The sequence below is a fragment of the Mandrillus leucophaeus genome, unplaced genomic scaffold (genome assembly GCF_000951045.1).
Source record: "Mandrillus leucophaeus isolate KB7577 unplaced genomic scaffold, Mleu.le_1.0 Scaffold723, whole genome shotgun sequence".
NCBI classification, from domain to species: domain Eukaryota; kingdom Metazoa; phylum Chordata; class Mammalia; order Primates; family Cercopithecidae; genus Mandrillus; species Mandrillus leucophaeus.
The window spans coordinates 376,467-397,061 of record NW_012107842.1 but is presented as its reverse complement, the minus strand read 5'-3'; the positions used below and the strand labels follow the sequence as shown (position 1 = coordinate 397,061).

Genomic DNA, 20,595 nt, shown 5'->3' with positions numbered 1-20,595 from the left:
TTTCAAAAACTTGGAAAAAACTTAATTGTCCATCAATAGGAGAATGTTTAAATACATTGTAGTAGAGTCATCCAAAGAAACATAAAAATCAGTGAAATTGAACAAAAATTGATGAATTGCTAAAGTAATTTTAAATGAAAAAGCTAGTAGTAGGGGAAAATTACAGTATTAAATCATTTATATATTTCAAAATGCCAAATAATTCAATATACTGCTTATTGATACATCCATATGTATACAAAAACAAATGCATAGGAATGATAAACACTAAATTTAGAATAGTTTAATTCTGAGAGGAGGAAATGGGAATTTTATTAGTGTTGTAAACCCAGAAGACTTCAACTATATTGAGGATATTTTATTTCTCAAGTGTTTGGTGCATTTTGTTTTCAACCCTTTTGTACATCATAAATACTCAAAATGTTTACAATGGCATACTTTTTCAGGGTGATGATCCACATATATATGTGACTATATGTGTATATGTGTGTATGTGTATATATGTATATGTATATAATTTTGCCGTGTTTCCAAGAATGAACAGAAATTCATCCAGGTGTCTCAGTTTAAAACTGAACTCATATTCACTGCAATGCTGTTTCTTGTTCTGTAGCTAGTTACTACCTGGTGAAGCTCTACTTTACTTGTGGGCCCTGGATCTGTAATGAAGGGCAATGACTGGTTCTCAATCCTGAAAAGACATTAAAATCACATTCGAAGACTTTAAAAATCAAATTATTGTGTACTCTTAGACCTCCTCATTGAGAATCTGAACAGTAGGGTCTAAGAACTGACACGTTTTTTTTCACAACCTTCTTATTGGTTTTGATTTATTCAATTTGAAGTTTCAAATTCGAGTGCACTGACATACAGGAAATATGTGTTGATAGCCTGGATTAGGGTTTTGCCTCCTCTCTATAAAGAGCCCACAAATCTAACATATGGTCAGTAATTAGCTTCTAATTAGTGACTTTTTAGATTAGTGGTTTTCTAACTTTAGAGTGCATACAAATATCCTGGAAGGCTTGTTAAAACACAAGTAGCTGGATGTCAACAAAATGTTAGAGTAGAAAACCCGAAGCTGCTGTTTCTCGACAGAAACACTGAAAAACAAGCAGAAATTGTCAGAACCAACTTTGTTGGAACTTAGGAAAATAGTCAAAGGTTTATAGCAACTGAGTGAATGCTGAATCAAGAAAAAGGCAACCTTAAAGGACTAGGAAAGCTGTGAGGTGTGTTTACTTGCCTTTTGTACCATACCATTTATAACCCAGTGGCAGTCTTGAAAGATTTCAGCCCATGTTCCTAGTGTAGGACAACAGTCTCTGGTTGTGGAATGAGCAGAGCAGACCTTATTCACAAATTATTTTGTATGTCTATTCTAACTATCTGGGACTATGTGAAGAACTGATACAAGGTACTCATTTCCATCTCACCTAACTCAGAACTCTTCCATGCTAGAAAAAAGTAGCAGGCATTGATTTATTGTATATTTCAAAATAGCTCCAAGAGAAGATTTGGAATATTCCCAACATGAATAAATAACTAATGTTTGAAGTGATAGATATCCCAGTTATCCTGATTTGATCATTATATATGTTGTATGCATGTACCAAGTATCAAATGTACCCAATACATAGACACAATTATTATGTATTAATTTAGGAAAACATTTCAAGTCTAACAAACACCATGTGGCTGCCTGTGGCCAAAGAGTATGGTTGAGACACAGAGTAGATCATGTAAAGCAAAGAGAAAATGCTGGAAAGAGAGTTTCTTTGGACAATTAGGACATTCAAAATCATCTGTGTGTTCAAGGAATTTAGAAAGCCATACACATGCCTAGGGCAAGAGGCAAGGCCAGAAAAGACTTGAGAACACCCAAAGCTTTCATCTTGGGCTGATCCCCAGGATCAGTGCAAGCCTGGCTAAGTGTTGAAGGAGGATCCCAGCACAGAGATCATCTGCTAGGGTTGGAGGAGTCTCTCTCTCTCTTGTTTTTGGCTGCTGACATTCAAGGAAATCCCTGTCAAAATACTTTTTTTCTTTTAACATTTTTTTTTTGTTTCTTTTTTCTTCTTCTGAGACAGGGTCTCATTCTGTTGCCCAAGCTGGAGGGCAATGATATGATCATGGCTCACTGCAACCTTGACCTCTTGGGCTCATGTAATCATCCCATTTTAGCTTCCTAAGAAGCTAGGACTACAGGCACACATGACCATGCCTGGCTAATTTTCAATTTTTTTTTTCATACAGACAGGGTTTCACTATGTTGCCCAGGCAGGTCTCAAACTCCTGGCCTCCAGCAATCCTCTTTCCACAGCCTATCAGAGGATTGGGAATACAGGTGTGAGCCACCTTGCCTGGCCCAAAATACTTTATAACATAAGATTAGGAACAGAGATTTCAGTTACTGTACATGACTAGAAATACAGTCTCTGCAAAAATAGTTTGGTAAGCGACTAAAGAAATGGACTACTATAGCATTCAACAATCAAAAGTAAAGAAAAACAAAACTCATCAAACCCCAGTAAAGGGGAGGATCTGTTCTCCAGTGTTAATATGTTATAACATCCAAATGTTCAGTGTTCAAATAAAGTCACAGGCAAACAAAGAAAGAGGAAAGTATTGTTGTTCAAAGGAGCAAAATAAATCAATAGAAATCATTCCTGAGCAAGCACAGATATTGAGCTTACTGTACAGACTTTAAAATAACTGCCTTTAATGTGCTTAAAGAGCTAAATGAAAACATGGATAAAGAAATAAGTTAGGAAAATGATGTATAAACAAAATGAGAATATCAATGAAGAGATATAAATTGTAAAAAGGAACCAAACAGAAATTCTGCAGCTGAGAAGTACAACTGGAATAAAACACTTACTAGAGGGATACAAGAGAAGATTTGAACAGGTTGAAGAATGAGTAATGGAACTTAAAGATAAGATTATTGAAATTAACAAGGCTGTGAAGCAAAAAGAAAAATGAATAAAGAAAAATGAACAAGGCCTGAGGGATCTATCTGTAGGACATTATCAAATAGACTAATGTATGCACCAGGGGTGTCTCAGATGGAGAAGATAGAGAGAAAGTACTAGAAAGAAAATTTGGAACAATAATGGTTAAAACTTTTCATACTTGATGAAATATATGAATGTATATATCCAAGAAGTTTAGCAAACTGTAAGATAAACTCAAAAGTATCCATACTGAGAAACATTGTGATGAAACCATCAAAAGACAAACACAAAGAGAATCTTGAGAGCGGAAAGCAAGACATGACTGTCAAATACAAGGACTTCTTCATAAGATTAGCAGCCAATTTATCATCAGAAACCACGGAGACCAGAAGGCAATTGGTTGTCATATTTAAAGTAGGGTCATTACTACTGACCTTACAGAAATTAAAAGGATTAAAATAGAAGACTGTGAATAATTATATGAAAACAAATTAGATAACCTAGGTGAAATTGACAAATTCCTCTAACCTACTAAGACTGGATCATGAAGAAGACTGGATCATGAAGAATTAGAAAATCTGAAGAGACTTATAATAAGTAAAGTGTTTGAATTGGTAACAAAAATCTCTCAACCAAATAAAGTCTGGGACCAGATGGCTTCACTGGTGAATTGCAACAAACATTTAAAGAAGAATGAACATCAATCCTTCTCAAGCTCTTCCAAAAAATTAAAGTGGAAATACATTTCCTAACTCATTCTATGAGGTCAGAATTACTATAACACCAAAGCCAGATAAGGACATCATAAGCAAAGAAAATTACAGACTAATATCTCTTATGAATGTAGATGAAACATTTCTCAACAAAATACAAATGAATTGAATCCAACAGTTTATTAAAAGGATTATACACTATGCCCAAGTGGAATTTATCCCAGGAGAGTGGTTTAACATAGGAAAATCAATCAATATTATATGCCACATTAATAGAATGAAGGGAAAAAAAACCCCACAGGATCATCTCAATTGACACAGAAAATGCATCTGACAAAATCCAATATCTTGTCATGATAAAAACACTCAGAAAATGAGTAGCATATGGGAGCTTTCTTAACATGATAAAGGGCGTTAATGAAAAAGCTCAGAGCTAGCATTATACTCAATAGTGAAAGACTCAAAGTTTTCCTTTTAAGATCAGGAAGAAGGCAAAGATATCACTACTGCTATTTAACACTGTACTGGAATTTCTAGCCCGTGCAAATGGACAAGAAAATAAGTAAATGCATTCAAATTGGAAAAGAAGTAAAACTATCTGTACTCACAGATGCTGTGATTCTGTGTATAGAAGTTGGACCCCCTACTTCACACTATACATAAAAATGATCTCAAAATCAACTAACATTCTAAATATAATAGCTACAAGCATTAAATCTTAGAATTAAAAAGTAGAGGTAAATCTTTGTGGTCTTGCATTTCACAATGGATTCTGTTGGTCACAAAAAGCATGACCAACAAAAGAAAAAAAATAGATAAATTGGATTTCAAAATAAAAAAAATGTCTTCATCAAAAGAGATTATTAAGGATGTGAAAACAAAACCAAAAAAGGAAGAACATATTTTCAAATTGTGTGTCTTATAAAAATTTAATGTCCGGAGTATATAAAGTACTCCTATAACTGAACAAAATGACAAACAATCCGATTGAAAAATGGGCAAATGATCTGAATACACATTTCTCCAAAGAAGATATACAAATGTCCAATAAGCACATGAAAAGATACTCAACATCTTTAGTCATTAGGAAAATTCAAATTAAACCTCCAATGATATGTCATTGCATACCCCAGTGGTTATAATTTTTAAATAAAATTCCCATTCTAGTAGAAAATAAGGGGAAAATAAGTGTTGGTAAGGTTGTGGAAAATTTGGAACTCTTGTATACTGCTGGTGGAAATATACAATCATACAGCTTGATAAAAATGCCAAAAGCAATGGCAACAAAAGCCAAAATTGACAAATGGGATCTAATTAAACTAAAGAGCTTCTGCACAGTGAAAGAAACTATCATCAGAGTGAACAGGCATCCTACAGAATGGGAGAACATTTTTGCAATCTACCTATCTGGCAAAGGTCTAATATCCAGAATTTACAAGGAACTTCAACATATTTACAAGAAAAAACTTTATCAAAAAGTGGGCAAAAGAGATGAACAGACACTTCTCAAAATAAGACATTTACATGGCCAAAAAACATTGAAAAAAAGTTAAACATCACTGATCATCAGAGAAATGCAAATCAAAATGACAATGAGATACCATCTCAAGCCAGTCAGAATGGAGATTGTTAAAATGGCAAGAAACAATAGATCCTGGTGAGGCCGTGGAGAAATAGGAACATATTTACACCATTGGTGGGAATGTAACTTAGTTCAACCATTGTGGAAGACAGTATGGTGATTCCCCAAAGATCTAAAACCAGAAATAACATTTGCCCCAGCAATCCCATTACTGGGTATATACCCAGAGGAATATAAATCATTCTACTGAAAAGACACATGCACACGTATGTTTATTACAGCACTATTCACAATAGCAAAGACGTAGAACTAACCCAAATTCCCAACAATGATAGACTATTTGATAAAGAAATTGTGGTACATATACACCAGGGAGTAATACACAGCCATAAAAAGGGACACAATCATGTTCTTTGCAGGGACATGGATGAAACTGGAAGCCATCATCCTCAGCAAACTAACACAGGAAGCAAAAACCAAACACCACATGTTCTCACTCATAAGTGGGAGTTGAACAATGAGAACACATGAACCCAGAGGGGAACATCACACACTGGGGCCCATTGGGGGTTGGGGGTAAGGGGAGGGAATTTAGAGGACAGGTCAATAGGTGCATCAAGCCCCCATGGCACAAGTATACCTATGTAACAAACCTGCACGTTCTGCACATGTATCCCAGAACTTAAAGTAAAATTTAAAAAATAAAATTTAAAATAAAAATAAACATTTTAATTAAAAAAATTAAAAAATTAAATCGTGCAACTGCTGTGGAAAACAGTTTCTTCGTTCTTCAAAAATTTAAAAACAGAATTACCATGTAATCCAGCAATTCCTCTCCTTGGTTTATAGATAAGAGAATTGAAAACAGGAACTTAAACAGACACTTGTATGTCAGCGTTCACTGCAGCCTTATTCAAAATACCCAAAAGATGGAATGAAGCCAAATGTCTACCCATGTATGAATGGATAAAGAACATTTGGTATGTGTATCCAGTGAGATATTATTCATCCATAAGAAAGGAATGAAGTTCTGATACGTACTGCAATATGGATGAGCCCTAAAATCATATGCTATGTGAAGGAACCACACACAAAAGGACAACTATTCTATAATTCCACTTACATGAAGTATCAAGAATAGACAATTTATTGAGACAAATTAAATTAATGGTTAACAGGGAATGGGGTGGGGGGTCATGGGAGTTATTGCTTAATGGTTACAGAGTTTTCTTTGAGGCAATAGAAAAGTTTGATTAATAATGGTGATGGTTGCATAACACTGTGAATGTATTTAATGCCACTGAATTGTGCACTTAAAATGTTTATAATGTAAAAATTTAAAAAACAAAATAAAAAAAACAAAACAGGTAGCTTGGTCCTGTTTCCAAAGTCTGATTCAGTGGGCCTAGGTTGGGACCCAGAATCTTCTCACGTCTAACAAGCTGCCAGGTGATGTTGATGCTGCTGGTTCTGGGACATGCTTTAGATAGAAACATAACGAGAACTCCAGGGCCGGGAGGAAGAATCTTGGTTTCAAGGGATGGAGATCTGAGTTTGAATCCTGAACATACCTCTTTATTATAGCTGTTGAACTTGTGTTACTTTGCTTTTTGAAGCCAACGAAGTTACTCTCTTGCTTAAATTTTTTTAGTGACTCTCTGTTGCGTGTCAGATCAGTGTAAGATCTGGTCCTTGCTGTCCTCTGCAACCTTCTCTCATGCCATTTTCTCTTCTGCCCACCATGCCTCAGCCACACTACTCTTTATAGTTTCTTGAACGTAACAGGGCCTTTTCACCTGCTTGTGCCTAGGACAGTTTTCATTCAGTTGTTTGAAATGCTGTCTTCTTTTTTTTGATTAATTATAATTTGTATTTTAAGTTCTAGAGTACATGTGCAGGGTATTTTCCTGGAGCAGGTCCTGTTTGCAGGTCCTTCACCATTACTGCATGTATCAGTTAGCTATCGCTGCACAACAAACCCCCAGAACTCAGGGGCTTATGTCAATAAGCTCACAGGTCTGCTGAAAAATTGTGTTGATAAGGATCAGTCTTGGTTGATCCCCTCTAGATTTACTCATATGCCTGTAGCTGGCTGGTGGAGTTGGCCAAAGGCTGACTTATCTGGGATAATCTCAGTGACATGGTGATTAATTCCTGGCTGGGGCAGTGTTGGCAACTGGACCATGTGTCTTTCATTATCTAACAGACCAGCCTGGGCTGGTTCCCGTGGTGCTTGGCAATGTTTCAAGGTAGGGTAGATGCTCACAAGGCCCTTGAGGCCTAGGTTGGGAACTGGCACACCATCACTTCCACACCATCACTTCCACAGTGCTTTACTGGTCAAAGCAAGTCACAAGACCAGCCCTAGACTTAAGGGGTAGGGAAACAGACTCCTCCTCTTGATGTGACTGTGTACAAAGTCACTGTTCAAGATGTGTGAGTACAAATGGGGAATCAATTTGCAGTCATTCTATCACATACTTTCCAACGGAAACATCTGTATTTCCTTCCTCACACCACAGTTTGAAAGTATAGGCAGGGCTGGCTTCATGGGCCATCAACCTGTGCAGTCCCACGGGGCTGTGCTTAGAAACGTCCTGTGATTAGCTTAATGCCCTGCTGTTGCCCTCTTCAATTGTTTAGTAAATTTTGAACAAGGGACTCTGTAAATTATGTAGCAGGTTCTGAGTATCGTTTTTGTGACTGTTTATTTGTTCATCATTGGTCTTTCTAGATGGTAAGCTTCACCAGGGTCAGAACTCTCTCTCATTCAGTAAGTGCTTAGAAGTACCAGGTACATAACTGGCAGACAATATACTCTTAATGAATTTACCAATTATGAATCTATCTTGTTTGTAAAGGTCCAGAGATATCTTTCCTGAAGGTAATGCAGATTATATAAGAATACGTATTAAAAGCAACTTGCACATAGTACGTGTACAGCACATGTCCCCATCCCTTTTTTGTATTTAAGCACATAAAAATGCATTTCTAGGCATTTAATGCTCCCTGTATGTGTAACTGTATGCTGTAGAAATGAAGGCACTCTTCCTGTCTTTTAGGAATGTCTGCTTTCGTTGGAAGGATGTCATTAAGAGAGAGAGATCAGTTATTCCTATTATCTATTCCAGCTTGATGAGTGTATGATTCTCTGTAGATATAAGGAACTTTGTGCTTGAGCTCAAATACCTGGTACAGACAGATAACTCAAAGAGCATTCAGAGACTTGGACAATCATTTTGCTGCAGAGGTGGGTTATGGGAATGTAGAGGACAGAACCAACAGTTATTGAATGCTTCCTATGTTCAGACTTTGGCCCTACATATATTATCTCAGTTAATTACATTTCACCATCAGAGAAATCCTACTAAATTAGTGATTTTTATCTCCATTGTATAGGTCAGGCAATTGGACTCCGAGATTAAGGAAGTTGCCAACCTTGTATAGCCCAGAAGTGATGGAAATGGGATTTAGACCCAGGTCTTTACGATTTCAAAGTCTTTGCTTATTCATTCAACAAATATTTATTAAGGACTAACCGTGTGTTTCCACAGTTACCACTATATTGATTAGGGAGATATGATATTTAATTACACCAAGTACCACCAGGAGACAGAATGTGTCTTTTTCTGGGTTTCCAGCTTCAAAGAATAGGTGATCCCAGTGGAAACGTCAAAAGGGGATGGCAATTTCACATAGCCCATCTTCCTAGAGAGCGAGGCGGTTCTTCTTGTTGGGTACTGGCCTCATGGAATGGCTCATTACAAAGATGCTTTCCATGGGACAGCTTTCAAAACTCATCTTCTCCTTAGAATCCTGGATGCCAGGCAGTGCTTCTGGCTATCCTTTTATGAGAAGAAATGGCTGGGGTAGGGGAAATATATCAGTGTCTCGTTACAGAAACTACTTCTTGATCAATTCAACACTACAAAAATCTCCCTGAAAAAGAGGCAGCCACTTCTCAGGTGAGAGTCAGCATAGCTCCAGGCTTTTAATATTTATCTTGTGGAAGCTGCCTCATGGATTCAACAACCACGTCTGCTGAATTGCTCCAGAGCTAAAATTGCTTATGATGTGCTTCCAGGTTAAAATAACATTATTCTCTATTTTAAATATTATTATGTTGCTTTATAGGCAAAGTAAAAGCAAAAGCTCCTCACTTGTCAAACCGAATTTCTGCACCCTGGTGGATCCTTGTGGACAGCGCAAAAAAAGTGCTGCTGATTAAATAGCAGAGGATGGAATCACTTGTTTGGTGCCTGGTACATAAGCCTCTAGCATTAGGTAATTCCTGTCTGAGACACAGAACACAAGCTGGGAATTTCTTCACTTCAAAACAGCATCCATTTGAAAAAAGCTGGCCGGTAGCGATAGGCTTATCTGAATCTTCTGATTGTCATAGATTTTCATTATCAAGATGATTGACTACCCACTCAATTTCCCTTTGATGCATTCTAAGCTGATTATGCTGTTACAATTTCAGAGGGTGAAAAATTAAAAAATGAGCCCAGGTGAATGGAAATAAGTTATAAGGATGCTTCAGGGGTTGAGTGTTCTGACAGTTTCTAAAGAGTTGAGGCCTCAGGGAGACTTTTCTTTCCAAAGCCTTTCACAGCGGCCAAGGCCCTCCTGGCTTTGTTTCTCTGTCTCTGTCTGTGTCTGGTGAACTGGGGTCTGAAACCTTTCCCTTACCTGGACATCACTGTCTCCTCTAACAGCTGAGGTGTCACTGGGAAGTGAAATTGATTACAACTTTTTAAAAATTCCACAGCTGTTGTTTTTACCTCAGCTGCTTCCCATAATTCCACAGATGGTAAACATATGTTTATAGGCACATTGAAAAAGAAGCTATATTGGATTCCTCCCATCTTTAATTCTTATTTTTCCTTTCATGCAGAAAGTCAAAGTCACAGAACTAGGGAATCTTACACATTTGAAGATTAATATTTCTGTGCATTAAGACTTTGGAAACAGCAGGACAGCTAATGATATGCTAATGAGCTGACAGTTTTTATGGATCATAATGAAAGTCGACAAGTGTCTTTCTTGGCTGTTTTGCATGCTGGAATATTTTATTAACGTCTTCAGGGCAGAAGTACATGATTGGTTGCATTTTGAAAACCTCTCTGGGAGTTTCCCAGGTCCTACTTTTTGTTAGTCTGTTTCCAAAGCTTGAGTCCCTGCCAGTTTATAACCAGAACACATCTTCATCCATATATTTACATGCCCAGCAGGAAACTCTCCCACCCCTTTTTCCTCTCTCTTTCAAAGCAATTTGTTTCAGTATTTTAGCATACAAAAAAATAGAACCATTTTCTTCAATGTAAACAGAGATCTGCAGGGAAATAAGAGCGTTAAAAAAAGAATTAGCATTTGCTTGGTGGTGAAGCTGCTTTCATTTGTATCAGAAAGCTCTGCATGTTTAGAAGAGCTTGCCTAATGTTAGTTATTCCATACACAGGAGGGACCTAATTGGATAATTTTCTAATTTTTTTAATTGCATGTTTCTACATTTCTTAATGCAAAATGAGAAACGTTCTAGGAATAATAGAAATAATGGGCATTAGTTCCCTAAACATTAAAAATCCATAATATACAATGTACCTGGTGCAAATTTATTTTTCAGTGCATGGTGAGCTGACAGCAGGAGGTACAGGGTGGCAACAGGTGCATTAAACAAAAGGAAAAAAAAATCCATTTTTCTGCCCTCCATCAGTACTAATAGTAAAAGCTTATTAATTTTGGGCTCTGCATCTTAGGGATTTATTTAGGGCCTCAGATCAGCTGAGGTTCATCATTACACTAACAATAAGAAAATGGAATGTTTAGCAAATTAATAGTGTAAATAAGATTACGGGGGCGGGGCGAGGGGGAATATTTGGCTACCTAGAAAGACTTCTGTTTTCTAGCACTGGAAAACTGTCTTAGCAAATTATTAGTATTTAATACAAATAATTAGTCTTGCATGTTTGATTAGTATCTATCAAGGCAATTAAGATAAAATCTCATTTTGATAACAAGAGCTCTTTGTAACAATATGTTGTTAGTTCATGTTAAGGGGCTCCCTTAAATGATTTATTTTTTACCTACAGATATTGTAGTGACCCAGCACTGGTTTTAGTGTTAATCAGAAATGTCTCGATCTGTCTCTAGCTGATGATAAACAAGTCTCAATCAATTTAGAAAGTTTATTTTGCCAAGGTTAAGGATGCACCCGTGACACAACCTCAGGAGGTCCTGAGGACCTGTGCCCAAGGTGGTCCTCATGTATACCTTGCTTTATACATCTTAGGGAGACATAATACATCCATCAATACGTGTAAGATTTACACTGGTTTGATCTGGAAGGGTGGGACAACCAGAAGGGTGGGGGCTTCCAGGTCATAGGTAGATTTAAAATTTTTCTGTTTGGCTGTTGGTTGAAAGCGTTATCAGTAGTAAGGAATGTCAGGGTTCTGATAAGGGGTTGTGGAGAAGAAGGTTTTATCATGCAGGTGAAGCCTCTAAGTAGCAGCCTTCAGGAAGAATATATTGTAAATGTTTCTCATTAGACTTAAGGTCTGTGTTGATGTAAATGCTGGAGGGGTATAATGAAGGATGTTCAACTCCTCTTCCATCATGGCCTAAACTAGATTTCCATGTTAACTCTGGAATGCCCTTGGCCAAGAGGAGGAGGTTCATTCAGATGGTTGGGGGCCTTAGAACTTTATTTTTGGTTTGCAAGAGTTAGTAGCCCTGTAGTATATAGCCTAGGATTAAAGTATCCTTTAGAAAAGCTACTTAGGGTATCAAAGCCTTAAATTTCTCGTAGGTCATATGACCAGGTGATCTGGTCCTAGATAAGTAGTTCTTATGGGAAGTATCAAAATGGCCTCAGACAGTTTTCAAAATAGTCATGACTGTTCTTTCAACCTCTTCCAAAATTCTGATATATACCCTAAATTAAAAACTAACGCCCTACATGATCTTCATACATCCTAATTGTGCTCAAAATTATGTGGTTCAATATTGTATAATTCATAGTTTTCAATAATTTGATGCTTTAAAATATTTATTGTGTTTACTATGTGAAATCTACTACAATAGGAACTTCAGGGGATACTAAGATGAAAATCTATTATCTTTGCGTTCATGGTGTTTGTAATATAATCTAGTAATTCTGTTGGGTTTTGTTCAGTTCCAAATCAGTGAGATTTTACTCTGTTTATATATGAGTTGGATGCAATAATTTTAACCATTGTGAACTTTTAATGAGTAAACCCTCTTGCTCCAAAAGAAGCAAATTGTTGACAATAGAGCAGAATTTTTCAAAGTGAGGTCCTTTTACCATTCATCAGAATCATCTGGAAGAGGTTTTTTTTAAAAAATTAAGATTCCTGGGCCCACTCCAATCCTACTGAAACAGGATCCTTTGGGTTGACACAAGAATCTGAATGTTAAGCAGATACTCAAGGTGATTCTCAGAAACTAGAAGTTTGAGAAACACTGCCAAGATGAATAATATGGCAAAAACCATAGGTCTGAAAAAATGAGATCAAAATAGGTCAGCTAATACAGGCCCAGCTAGAGTTGCATTTTTCAGTTAAATGTAGATACATTTAGAGTTAAATGAGGAGAAATAATAAAAATTTTTTCTTTTTATGCCATATCGCCTTTGGGGGAAGTTGTAGTGCTTGAAGGCACATTTTCATGTGTGGAAATCCTCATAGATTTTATATATATATACACACACATTTTTTTTTTTTTTGAGAAGAATAAAGCTGATTGAGCTCCTTTGTAGTTTTATACATTATAAAATCCCTTTTGTAGTTTTATGAAGAAAACTACATGCTTAGCAAATGCTTCTTTTATCAGCAAATGTCCTGGCAATAAATTGTCCATATAGCAATTTAATACCAGATCTTCTGATTCTTATTCTGGGGAAGGTGCTGTGATATACATAAATGTGTGTAGTCACATGCATACACACACATGCACTCAGACATCTTTAGATTATAAGTGGTATCTGTAGGGTATCACCGCTTTTCTTTTAATCCAGCATTGACTTACAACCGTTCAAATAAATTAACATTCCCATCTTGATTCATTTGGTAGGAACAAATTTTCATGCCAGTATGTGGGCTCACCTCTTTGACCTTTCCTCATAAAAAATACCAAGTGCTTTGAGTTTTTGTGTTAATGAGCATTGGGAAGCTGTCAGCTTTTACTTCTGTTTTTTGTTCAAGTCAACATCATTGACCTTCACCTAATCTATAACAGACACACACAGGTACCGGAGATTAAAAGTGGAAAGACAGGTAAGTAAGGAGAGATACAGACAGAGGAAAGGTATGAGGGCAGGTGATTTGTAATTCATAATGTCACTAAAATGAGTAAAGTCACTTGAAAAGGAAAAGGAAAACTGCTGTGTGCTGTATTTTCTTGCTTTAGGATTAGTGGGATGGGGTATTATTTTAAAATGAGTTTTCCATTTGTTTTTGGAAAGGTATTTAGCACCATGACATATGTGCTCCAGGTTTCCAAGTACCCTTTTCTATGATGATAAAAGTAAAAATAATCTAGGGTCTTCTGATGAACAGGTATGGATCCGATCCTTTTCTGTTACATATACTTCCACCAATTCTGCATCACCTAAGGTAATCAGCTGTCCTGGTTTGCCTAGGAACCTCTGTTTTAGTGCTGAAATTTTCCATGTTCCAGGAAATCCATAAGATGGAAATCTATAGTTCTGTCTGTTCACATTCTTTTATTATTATGATTATTTGAAAAGTAATGAAAGCATAGATGCCTAAAATGTGACAGTTTCAGTTTGGAGGCCTGTTTCATTGACCTAGAACATGAGTGCTGGGTGGATCTTTAGCTTTTTCACCTAGCACTTCTTTTCCAGATGAAGCAACTGGGGCTCATAGAAGGTGGCTAACTTATTGCCTAAGTCTGCCCGGTTAGTTAGAGACAGATCCAGAACTTGAACCCAGGTTCCCTGACTTCTAATCCATGCTTGTCTCAAATTGCCATGTATGCTTGAAGGTGTGCTAGCCTCTCAAAGGAGTTAATTTGCTTTGAAAGACTGCATAATTTCATCCCAGAGAGAAGTTAATTCATTTAGATTGTGCTCCATTAATGGCTCCCTGGTATTCCTCTGCAAGAGATTATGAATTAATATTGAGCAGCAGTGGCAGAAACTTCTTCCCCACGGTAAGGCTGTCTTCTCTTGTAATCACAAACACTGCATCATCCTTGAAGAGGAAGAGGTTAATAAACATATCATTCTGTGGAAGAGGTGCTGTGATCCTGTTATTTCTATTAATATTTCCAATTAATATTTTTTCTTGAAATAATAAGTCAAAAACAGCATTTGCTGATTGCCTTCTGCTGTTTAGAAGATGAGCACATAAATGTTAAATGTTACTCCCTCTGAAAGACTTTTATCACTATCTTAAGCCTATATTTTATTTATAGATTAGGCTCAATATTCTGAACCAGCTTCCACATCTTCCATCTGTTCTGTAATATCTCTGCCATCAAATCAGAAAAAAACCCTAACAACAGAATCTTGAAATTCAACTTGAAAAATTCAAAAGCCAAGTCAATATTTTCATTGAGAGATGACAGCCCTGATGACTTTCTTAAATTTGAGCTATTCTTCCAGACTGAATTACAGAATTAATAGACCACCTTTTACTCTTGTCTTAAGACTCATCAACAAAGACTCATGTTACTTGATTAGTTGAGGAGCAAGGATTGTTACGGAATTTTCCCAATGTCTAATTTTATTTCCTTGGTTAAATGAATCAGTAGAAAAATTTTAGGCTAATATATTTCTTTTATATTTCTTCCCACTTTAAAAAAATCCTGTAAATCAGCAGTATTTAACGTTCCAGGATGATTAGTGCATTAAGGAGAATTTTTATTGAATCAATGCTTTTTATTGATGTATCTTTGGTGATATAATCTATAATTGGCATTAACTAGTGGTAACTAATTGTAGCTTTCTCCACGTAAATGTCCAATTCAAGATTCCTAAAGTAGGATGCCTTAGAGTAGTTCAGTATATACTAAGGCTAGCTCACCCTTTGAATGAATCAATTTTGTTGAAAAATAATCTGACCTGCCAAGAGTATGTGATTGCATAGGCGCCATTTGAGCTGGTGACTGTAATCTTGACTGCCACCTGTCTCTTCTGTTATCAAGGGGATCATCCAAGATGGGAAGATCATCTTTATGCCGAATGGATATATAACACAGTGTCCAAATCTAAATCGCAGTAAGTAGCAACTTAAAGCATTGTGATATATAACTTGTTGATCATATCAGAGAAACACATCTGGAAAGATAGACCCAAATTGTTTACAGTGTTGACTTCTGAGGTGCTGGGGATACTGAAAGAGAACTTATTATCTACATTATATAACTCTGTGTCTTTAAAAAAATAGGTATCATTTATTGTATTAATTGGTTTTCTCACTGCTTATAAAGACATACCGTAGTCTTTATAAACTTTATAAACTATGGACTGGGTAGTTTATAAAGGAAAGAGGTTTAATTGACTCACAGTTCCACATGGCTGGGGAGGCCTCACAATCATGGTGGAAGGCAAAACAGGAGCAAAGTCACATCTTACATGGTGGCAGGCAAAGAGAATGAGAGCCAAGTGAAAGGGGAAACCCCTTATAAAACCATCAGCTCTTGTGAGACTTATTCACTACCATGAGAACAGTATGGGAGTAACTGCCCTCATGATTCAATTATTTCCAACTGGGTCCCTCCCACATGTGATAATTATGGGAGCTACAATTCAAGATGAGATTTGAGTGGGGATGCAGCCAACCCATATCATTTATTGAATTAAAATTTGAAAAGAAGAGTTAGCAGATTCTATTGGTGGATATAGAAAGATATGTTTAATATATATTTTAAAAAACTATTCATTAAGATTCTTGACCTGGATGAGAGTTTACTTTTTCTTCTTCTATGATACTTAACATTTTTTCAGTTACCTCCCTGTAAAAATGAGAGTTTAATTTTAACTTTAAAATGTCATGTTGCCTTTCTTTTTAGTTAACAGTGCCTTTTTCCTGTTCCTTTCTTTTTGCTTATTAAAATAGGAAAAGATCCAGACCTGAAATCCTCTGTGATTTCACTCAAATTTCAAAGCAATATTGACCAAAAAACCCCCAAAAAACTCTTCTACATAGTCATATATCTACTGTTTTAAAATTTTATTGCTTATATTAGCACAATATAAATATACATTTTATATTTTCTTTATTGAGCTTGCCCAACCTGCAGTGATTTCTTAAGCCTGGTACAAGGAATAATGGATTTACAAGAGCTTTTGGCCAAGATGACTGCAAAAGTAGGTATCTAAATTTCACTTGTGATGTTTCATTTCTTTTCTGTTCTATCTGGAATTCGGAGTGATGTGTTATAATGGAAACATTTTTAGCCTTGGCATCTGCTATATGTTACTACAAAAATGTTTTATTCTTACTCAAAATAGGACTACCAATAGTAAACATAACCATTCCTGTCTTTGGTGCTATTAAGCTGTATCATAATGTTTACTTGAAAAATGTTTGGAAGCAAGAGGCAATATGTATCACTGTAGATTCTATGGGAGTGGAAAAGGAATTTGCCCATTGGCTGTTAAAGTAGTAATACTGTAAGATGATCTATGGTCAGAGCCACTGCTCTTATAAGTTAATGCATTTTGGATGTAAGAATAATTGCGCATAATCGGAAGGGGCAAAATAGCTATGGTTAGGAACAGATTACTGTCAAAGGAAGGCGTTACATTCCATTTTTAATGTATAATTCATTTCAAGGCTGGTTCTGAGTTAAATAGCAAAGGAGGCCAAATTTGCCTTTCAACACCTTTGTTTTTATAATTCTGCACCTTTTCCTCCTCTCCACTCCATCATCCACTTAACAAGCATCTTTTGAGGACCTGCTGTTTGCTGGGCACTGTGTTGGGCACAAAGAGGCAATGGTGAGCAAGACATACTTTCTACCCGAGATATGTTCATATTGAGTGGCAGAGCCCAGTGTGTCAACAACTAAGGGCTTTAATATATATTCATAAAGTGTATATTCATAATGAAAAGCCTTGAGCCTTGTTGAAAAAGACACTGAAAAAATAGAAAATGTGGCTAATGCTGTTGTTATCATACCAATCAGTCGTGGACATGAGTTCCAGCCTAGGGCGAAGAAAGAATTAGGTTGGGCCTAAGAGACATTATACTCTGCCAAAGGAAGAATTTTAATAACAGTGAAAATGATACATTAATCCTATTGTACCTGCGGCTAAGACTGCTCCCTACCATTAGCCATGGCATGTGCAAAAAAATTGGTGGGTAGGTAAGCGTTTGCGAGATAAGGCTATATTTTGGACCCATGGATTGTGCTGCTGAAGACAATGTTTCTATTTCAAACTGGGTTTTTGGCTAAGCCAAGCCCCTTTTTGTCTGGAAAGGAGAGATGCATAATTTTTGTGAGAAAACGATTGAGACTGGGGCTTAGATCCGAAGCATTAGCTTTTCACTTCAGAGTATAGTGGGAATGTGAAACGCAGGTGATTATTTGCCTTCCCAGCTTGTGTCGTGGAGAGGCTTTTATTTCATATTGTCTGGAGCAGCTTGATCTCAATACTGTTAATTATATTTTAGCATGCTACCAAATTTTTGGAACAGGAAACATGCCACTCAGTCTCAGGTGATTGTGGTTCTTCATTCTCCAGCTTCGAGGACGTCATTCTTTCCCATTGCAGAGAATGTCATTTTTCTCTTTTTAGCCACCCATCATCTAGGAACTACATTGAGCTCTATTCTCAAAACATTATTATGTAAAATGGGCATTTGTGAGGCAGAAGATATTTAATTGTGGGCAATTGCAAGCAGCAAATGGTTTAATCCACTTTCTAAACCTCCCTTTGGCACTTTGGCAGATTTTTAAGTCTGTTCCTTCCAAACCGTGTATAGAATTACAATTTGAAAACTGAGTACTTCCATCTTTGCTGCATAATTTGAAATCTATGATCATCTAGAATAAGCGTTGGCAAACTTTTTCTGTAAGGGACCAGCTACTAAATTTTGGGACTTGCAAGCCAAGAGGCAAAATCAGGGATATTATGTGTAGACTTAGTTCATTTAAGTATAATCATTTAAATTATAACTCTTGAAAACTATAAAAACTATTCTTAGCTTACAGGACATACAAACGTAAGTAGCGAGCGAGATTTGGTCCACTGGCCTTAGTTTGTCAACCGTTGATCTAAAAGAAACGGAAAATCAGTAATACAAGCATTTACTATGTATTAGTTATAATGCTTAAGCTTTTATATCCACTGTCACTTTAATCTTTACCACAGTCCTTTGAGCTTGCTTTAATTTATTAGTCTGCTTTACAGATGAGATGACTGAGGTCCAGGAAGGTCTGATAACTTTTCCTAAGAGAGTAGATGCAGAGCTGGGACCTGAACTCAGGTAGTTAGATCCTGAAAGTTGAATCATGACTGAGAAAGTTTATGGTTTGACAAGATAGGGTTAGGAAGAGAGATAAAAGATATAAATAGGGAGTAATATTACTCTTTCTAACCCTCTACATCCACTGGCAGAAGGATGGAGATACTACTAAGAATGAGCAAATAAAAAGAGAGGAAAAGAGAAATGAATGTTTGATCATTTTATTGAGCTGAACTAAAGTTTTCAGACCACTCCTGTTGGGAATGAAATGTATGAACATAGAACTTGTAGTAACTTTTCAAAGAGGAAGGTTATGGCAAGGGCTAGGTCTCTTTTTTATTGTATTATTGTATTATTTTTTAAAGAATAAGGTCTCTTAATGCACCCTTTTGGCTATGAGCTGCTTGTTTTCCTTGGAAATATGTGAAAATTCTTTGACATTATCTACTTAAGTATTTTCAGACCAGATTGCTCAGAATCAGACTGCTACACCTAGGATAGGCCAGGTGAAGTCTCAGGAAAGTATTCTTTAAGGATTTTCAAGGAAGATTTTTTTTTTTTCCTTCTAGCTGGCGCCAAGGTCTGAACATGAAAGTTTTCTTTCTTTGCCTTGTGCAAGCCTCCTTCTTTTTGTTCACTCTAAGACTGACGGTATCACATGTTAGTACCAAATCTTTATATAGGGGCTTCCTTTAAGGTACCCAACTTGGGAAGATACTTTTTTCCAGCTCTGTCCCCTATACCCTGTGCAACCACCAGGGTGGAAGCTCAAGGGCTCCACATTTCATTAGAAATCTTCAGGATGTTGTTGTCTTTAGTGCTCACTTATTTCCTGGGATCCCTGCAGTCACTTTGTTTTGGACTCTGTGACTTTCTTCCTTTTATATTAGCTCTGTGACAATTTTCAAAAGTTTTAATTTATATATTGAATACAGCAGTTTAGTTGGTTCAGTTGGTGAAGTCCTTCAGGGTATGTAGTCTGCCATCTTGGTGGAGGCAGAAATGTAACTCACTCTTTTGGCAGATGGAAGGAGATGGAGTCTGGAGATGTCAGGCAGACTTGAAGTTGAATATGGTTCCCAGATGCAAAAGGAATTCTATGGCACTAAATTTATCTGGGCCCAGTCTTTATTTTTAATTAAATAGGCCGATTGTGGCAGAATTTGGTTAATGGGGCTGGAGGTAATTTTTGGAGGTTTGATTTGAGTTGTCCAGCAGTTCTGATTAAGATGAGTAGACAGTCGTATAATTTATAGTGGAGATAGAGAATGGGCTTTAAAGTCAGGCTGATAACGATTCTGAGTCTCTATTTTATAATCTCCTTGGATATTTGTAGCTTTGAATAAGTTATTCGACTTGTTTCAGCATCTGTTTCCCCATATGTAAAATGGTGACAATTATTCCTGCTCTTGTAAAGATTCTGTGAGCCCAGGTAAATGAGGTTTGTTGCATGTCACAGAAGTGTCATTCATTAGGTGGTGGCTGCTGCTATTTGTACCCTTAAACCTAGAAAATATAGACAACCATGGGGGGATGATGGTTCCTTAGAGAAAATGGTCTTTAAGAAAATGCACATCTTACCCAGTGACTTGAAATCACAAAGTCTGGTAGAGCCTGTACATTGCTGTCAAGACCCTAGTCTGGGAGTCCTGGGAAACAGCAGGAAGTCCTTCCTCTTGGGTCAAGGTGGAAACCCTGGAACCCTTCCAGAGAGGAAACTCTGTGTACAAGCTGGATAGGAATTGGTAGCCAAAATCAGAACCAAACAGATGTAGATACCAGGTCAGTCCAGGGGTCTGTGTAGGAGAGCTCACTGTTCCTTTTCTCCTTTTAGGGTTAGGCATGCTGGCAAGTGACTGTGCCCTTGCTTGATACAGGACAGA

At 36.8% G+C, this 20,595-nt stretch overlaps 1 protein-coding gene across 1 annotated transcript in view; it reads left to right on the top strand.

Annotated features, from left to right (window-relative positions):
• The window catches only part of NELL1 (NEL-like 1 (chicken)), a 603,019-nt gene that overhangs the window by 239,932 nt on the left and 342,492 nt on the right, over positions 1-20,595 (top strand). Inside the window, exons 7-8 of the mRNA XM_011965414.1 lie at positions 15,444-15,516; positions 16,526-16,608. Coding sequence (XP_011820804.1) covers positions 15,444-15,516; positions 16,526-16,608 — 156 coding nt within the window. The remainder of the gene's footprint in view (positions 1-15,443; positions 15,517-16,525; positions 16,609-20,595) is intronic.